The 6,000-nt window shown below is 35.1% G+C and overlaps 1 protein-coding gene across 2 annotated transcripts in view; it reads right to left on the bottom strand.

Annotated features, from left to right (window-relative positions):
- Positions 1-604: 604 nt before the first annotated feature.
- Positions 605-6,000, bottom strand: part of LOC123531949 (uncharacterized) — a 60,788-nt gene continuing 55,392 nt past the window's right edge. For both annotated transcript variants that reach the window (XM_053518743.1, XM_045313258.2), the window contains one exon: positions 605-2,096. In XM_053518743.1, the coding sequence (XP_053374718.1) occupies positions 1,141-2,096 (956 nt within the window). In that variant the 3' untranslated portion in view covers positions 605-1,140. The remainder of the gene's footprint in view (positions 2,097-6,000) is intronic.

Below are 6,000 nucleotides of genomic sequence, written 5' to 3'. Positions count from 1 at the left end.
TCCAATCGTGAAATTCAGAGTGGTCTCCAAATAAAGTTGTATAATATTAGAGACATGTCTTATACCATGAATTTATACCGCAAACATCAATGAAGAAAGTAAAATCCTTTCAGATCTGTGCCTCTGTATGGTACCCGTTTTATTAACAAACTGGCATATTGGTATCCGTTAGATCTATCAAGATTCAAAAATACAATATATATCGCTTGTAAAAATGGTGACGCCGTGAATAGAAAAATCTGTTTTCAATTTAAAACAAGAGTAATTCATTTACAGACGGACTTTGTATAACAAATATTTTGTCTTATATAAAAGTTTTCTGTGACAACTCAATACATAATCCTCCTATCGCAACAATATTTATACAGAAAAAGTAATATGAAATAAAAGAGTTATTTGAGCCGTGCCATGAGAAAACCAACATAGTGGGTTTGCGACCAGCATGGATCCAGACCAGCCTGCGCATCCGCGCAGTCTGATCAGGATCCATGCTGTTCGCTTTCAAAGCCTAATGGAATTAGAGAAACTAATAGCGAACAGTATGGATCCTGACCAGACTGCACGGATGTGCAGGCTGGTCTGGATCCATGCTGGTCGCAAAGCCACTATGTAGGTTTTCTCATGGCACGGCTCATTTATCTTTCAATTCGGCTGGTATATTACATGTTTGCTACTCCATCTACCAGCATACCAGTTGCCTGGACAACATATCAGTATGCTATTATTTAAGGACAGACTACACACATTGTGCATTTAACAATTATCATAAGATATCAATATCAAATGTTACACAGTAGAACACCTTCATAAAATGTACTATAATTGACTAAGCTTTATTCACAATTAAATGAAATACAGTGCCACAGCAACAGCTTTTTGGTTGTAGTGCAATTTCATAACGTGGCTAGGTATACTTCTATTAAGCGTGTACTGTTTTAACCTAACACGCAAATAACGTGTGCATTCAATGGATACTTTATAGGTTCGTTTTTCAAATACAAAATTTGGAAATAATCAAACTTTAAAACATAACGCACAACAAAATTGTAATAAGAAAAAAATTTGACAATTAGTTACTGAACGGATATTTATACTAGTATCTACTATCTTTTACATAAGGGCTTTAAATATGCCATATGATTATGATAACTTACGGCAAGAACATCCGACTGGTATTAAATCTGGAATGCTGGCATGTTTCACTTTGAAGTGCTTGTTAACATATATAAATTTAAATGGTTCATATAAAGATGGTACACATTCTATATCATTAGATAGAGTCTGACTTGAATTAGTTTGAGATAGTAACGGTTGGTCTATAAATGAGTCGGTGTGTCCCGCACATAAGCTAATGTTGATAGATTCTGGATATAAAATGCTTGGGAACAACTTTGAAATTTCTTCTTTATATATATCTTCCGAGCAGCAAGTCTTTTTATTTTGAGACGGTCTAGACCGCTCAATATGACGACGTCGACGTTTATTGTTTATTACGTCACTGGATCTCCTTATGACGTCAGTAGATCGCTGATATCTGTAAACAGTATGAGATCGAGGCTCTTCAAAATGAATGAATGGAATTGTAGGTGGATCCGTGGTTGTTTCTGGAGCTACACCTTGTGTATTCAACTCTCGGGCTCTGTTTCCCTTTCTGTATAAGTCCATTTTTACCTTCTTACTGCAACGTTTACATTTAAAACACAACGTAAAACTATCATTTACACTTATAACATCTGGGAATTGAGATATCGGTAACTCAATTTTGTACCATTTCGTTTTACTTACTCTCATTCGCATTTTAACTAACGTCTTTGTCCCGTCCGAGATGAAAAGCTTTATTCTTCTTCCATGTCTTCTTTTTCTGTTTTTCCTTCTTCCCTTCCTTCTAGCGGTATCATTATTTTCTTTACCTCTTTGGTTTTCGGTTGCACCAGCTCTCACTGCTTTATCGCTCTGTTTGTTCTTTTTCTTTTTACTCTTTTGGTTTCCTCGTTTGCGTAAATGTATCCACAAATTAATTTTTTTCGGAATAATGTGCTCAACGTTCTTTATGTATTTAGCAATATTGAAAACAAGGCATTTGTCCCGTGCTTGCGCTGAAAATATACGAAAAAGAAACATATATATTTATATATAAAAACTGTACTGCTATAAATATCTGTAAACTACATTTTATATTTCATCTTATGTTAATATCAACAGATCTACGCAAATGTTCTGAATGAAATGTATGTGAGTCTGACATGCCATCAGCCAATAACGCCGTCATATCCAAGTAGCGTTACATTGTGTGTATCTATATAGCGTTTGATGTTTAATAATGTTGTTTGATTTATAAGTTTTATTCCTGATTATGATGATTGTTTCAATAAATGACTATTTTAAAGTTTTAAACACGCGCTTTGTACTGAGATCCACTTATTTACTGGGACTTTCAACAAAAGAAATGAAATGGTGTACATGACGTGTAATGTCAGCTCCAGAATCGTTTTCGAAAGCTGCAGGTTAGCTTTCAAGCATTCTATACGATATGTATAAGTCTGTGTATTTACGTTTATACTACAGATGGACGGAGGGCATTCCTATAGTTCCCTCCAGTGTTCCATCGGTAGGGGACTAAAATGGTTCATAGCTAAGAAACAAAAACTAATTTACTTAAATTTCAAAATTGACTTTGACTTATAAGCATAGATCATGTACGCAACACATTGTCTCATCATGGGGAACATTTGTGTATGGTACTAAGATAATTCGTCAATGCACATAAAAAGTTTTGGAGCAGAAACAATCTTTCTTGAACTTCAATAGTGAAATTGACCTTTGCCGACAACCACGGGTCATGTGAGAGACAGATAATTTAATCATGGGGAACATTTTAGTATAGTAATGAAAAATATTTTGATGCATATAAAAGTTATGGAGTGGAAACAAATTTTTACTTGACCTTAAACAGTGACCTTGACCTTTAACCGACAAGCATAGATCATGTGTTGACACATTGTCTGATCATGGAGAACGTGTGTGTGTAGCACCAAGATAATCCATCGATGCATATAAAAATTATGGAGTGGAAACAAGTTTTACTTGACTTTCAATGATCACCTTGTCCTATGACCTACAATCATAAATTTTGTACATGCATAATCCACATATTGTCCTCTATTAACATATTAAGTTTTATGAACTTTGTTTGAATACTTTTTTAGTAATTGCAGTATCCAGATTTGCGGACGGACGGAGGGCATTCCTATAGTCCCCTCCGGTGTTCCATCGATAAGGGACTAATTACGGCTGTTGCCACTGACAAGGGATTTGTTAAAACGATATATAAAAAGCAGTGACATTTTTCATGTCATTATAAACCGACTAATATTTTTAAAAGATTCCACACATCATTCATTTTCAACTAAACTTTGCAATATGAAATGTGTAGTAACTTATCAATGTTCCTGTAAACTAATACAAAATAAAATAAACTTTTATTCAATTAAAGAATTATCGTTAAAATAAAATTGAACAAACTCGTCAATAATAGAATAAAAGGCGCTAAATTAGCCGATCTTTTATCTAAATTAAATGCTCGTCATGTTGTATCAAAATAAAATAAGTTCATGTAACGAAGAACAATAACCATTTCCAAATAAAGGAATTACGAATCAAAAATTTCCCATGAGAGCAATCTATTTGTCACAGGCAAGATTTACATGGATGAGGAGAGCGGTTGACCTAAATATCTGTAACACAAGACAATCTGTTACTGACTCGCTTCATGTTAGAAAATAGAGCCATTGGAAAGTATAAAAAGGTCAATATTATTCAGTACGGAAGGAATGTAACATGTTTGTACAATGAACATGTTTGTCTCCAAGAATATATTTTGAAGTCTTCAAAAGTCATATACATGTTAATTAATTGCTTTTGTTTTTCTTTATCCTGTTTGTACTTATCATCCATCAAAACAAGCGAGAACATAACATCTCCCGCCTACAATGTTCATATAATTTAAAAACAAAAATTCAAACATTGATCACATCAATCTGAATATATTGATAATGTTTACACAGCAAAAGTTATACTATTTACAAAAAAGAACACTGATGGGCATGAAGTTAACCGGATTAAATGTTCGCAATTAATATTGCATACACTTAATAAAATCTTTAATGTCCATTGGAAGCATAGACCATTCATTGGAGGTAATAAATAGTGCAACACCCCTCACGCGCACCTCCACCTCCCAGGCACAGGCTTAAGTGGAATTCGTACGCACACATATTGATTGGACTCCATGATTAGCAAGGACCAGAAAATATATAATAACACCTAACAGCAAATAATCATTTTCTCATCACAACGGCAAACCAGTTACTGCAGACATCTGGACAGCCTCTGCTACCAACTTCAAGGAACAACTGAGAAACGGCTTATTGGTGCTGTTGTGATGACAAGAAACAAAGATTCCAAGCAATGATAATCCTTTCAGTATGCGTTTGATTGATGAGTTTCTGGTTAGGCTTTTGTTTTATTGTTGTTTTATAGCGGAATAGCCATTTATTCTTGTCTCTGTATTAAATATCATGGAGTATTCAAGCATTCACTGTCATAATTTTAAACTCTGTCAAGATAAACATTAAAAACCACACTTGAGTGCCAAGAACAGAATAATACATCACATATTTTTCCGATGTCCTGAATAAATGACCCCAATTTTTAACACACATATCAATCATTTAAGCGTTGGCGATCTTCTATAACAATAATTATTCAAAATGCCCATATCCAATAAAAACAAGCAAATGCGATGATTTGGTATACCCCGCCGAAAGGGTTTGTGGTAAGGAATGGCAAAAAGATATATCCGGCAAAACGTTAAAGGTCTTACTAAGAAGCAAATAATTTCAATAGTCAAAATCAATTTAACAGAAAATGAATACCTTATCTGGGTTGAGTTGGGGTGGGGGTGATGGGCATGACTCAGCGGGGTGAAGGAGTGAGGTGGGGGAACAGTACAACTTTGCATGTTGATAAATATTAATAAAAAGGAATTATTTTTTGGGGGTGGGGGCGGGGGTGGGGGCGGGAGGGAGAGGGGGGACCAAGGCAGGGTGGTGACCAGGTGTGGGTACACAACTTCACATGTTTATAATGAATGTTCATGGAAAAGAATGAAAGAAGTTTGACGAAATTCTACCAATTGGTCGGTTTATTATGTACAAATCTGTAGATTTTTAAACAATTAAATGGCAATAACTCTAAGGAAACTTGACGAATTAAAACAAATGACAGGCATTATCAAAGTATGTTGATTCATATTTATTTAAGTTTCATTAAATTCTACCAGAATACCTGATTAAATTTTTCATTAAATCAAGGGCAATAACTCTAAGGGAAATTGACCAACCAAAAAAAAAAAATTGACGGGCATAATTGCAGTATGTTAGTTCATGTTTATTTCAAGTTTCATGAAATTCTACCTGCTAGTTACTGAGAAAAGGCTGCGGACGGGCATTTTTGGGCATTTTTTATTACATCAAGGGCAAAAACTCTAAGGGAAATTGATCAATCAAAAAAAAATTTGACGGGCACCATCGCAGTACGTTGGTTCATGTTTATTTCAAGTTTCATGAAATTCTACTTGCTAGTTACTAAGAAATGACTGCGGAGGGACGCACGGACGCACTGACGGACGGACAACGCCATTTCAATACCCCGCTCCCGATTTCATCGGCGGGGGATAATAAAGACAAGTACTAGCGATCACCTGTTCCTTGACAATCAGCAATTTGTTTTATGTCCGTATGTTTGGTGTTTGTAATAAAAGTACCAGACTATATAGTTGATAGATAAAAGAAATTAGCATTTTTTAGCCTTTGCATTGCCCAGATTACCAATGCCCTCTCCCTCACTTAAAGACACACATCCCCCACAAAGGGAAATCATCTCTTACTAATAGAACCTCTCCCTCACAAATGAAATTCACTCTCCCACAAAGGAACCTCT

The sequence above is a fragment of the Mercenaria mercenaria genome, chromosome 11 (genome assembly GCF_021730395.1).
Source record: "Mercenaria mercenaria strain notata chromosome 11, MADL_Memer_1, whole genome shotgun sequence".
In the NCBI taxonomy this organism is placed as follows: domain Eukaryota; kingdom Metazoa; phylum Mollusca; class Bivalvia; order Venerida; family Veneridae; genus Mercenaria; species Mercenaria mercenaria.
Note: the sequence above shows the minus strand (reverse complement) of the source record. Positions and strands in the feature narration are given on the sequence as shown.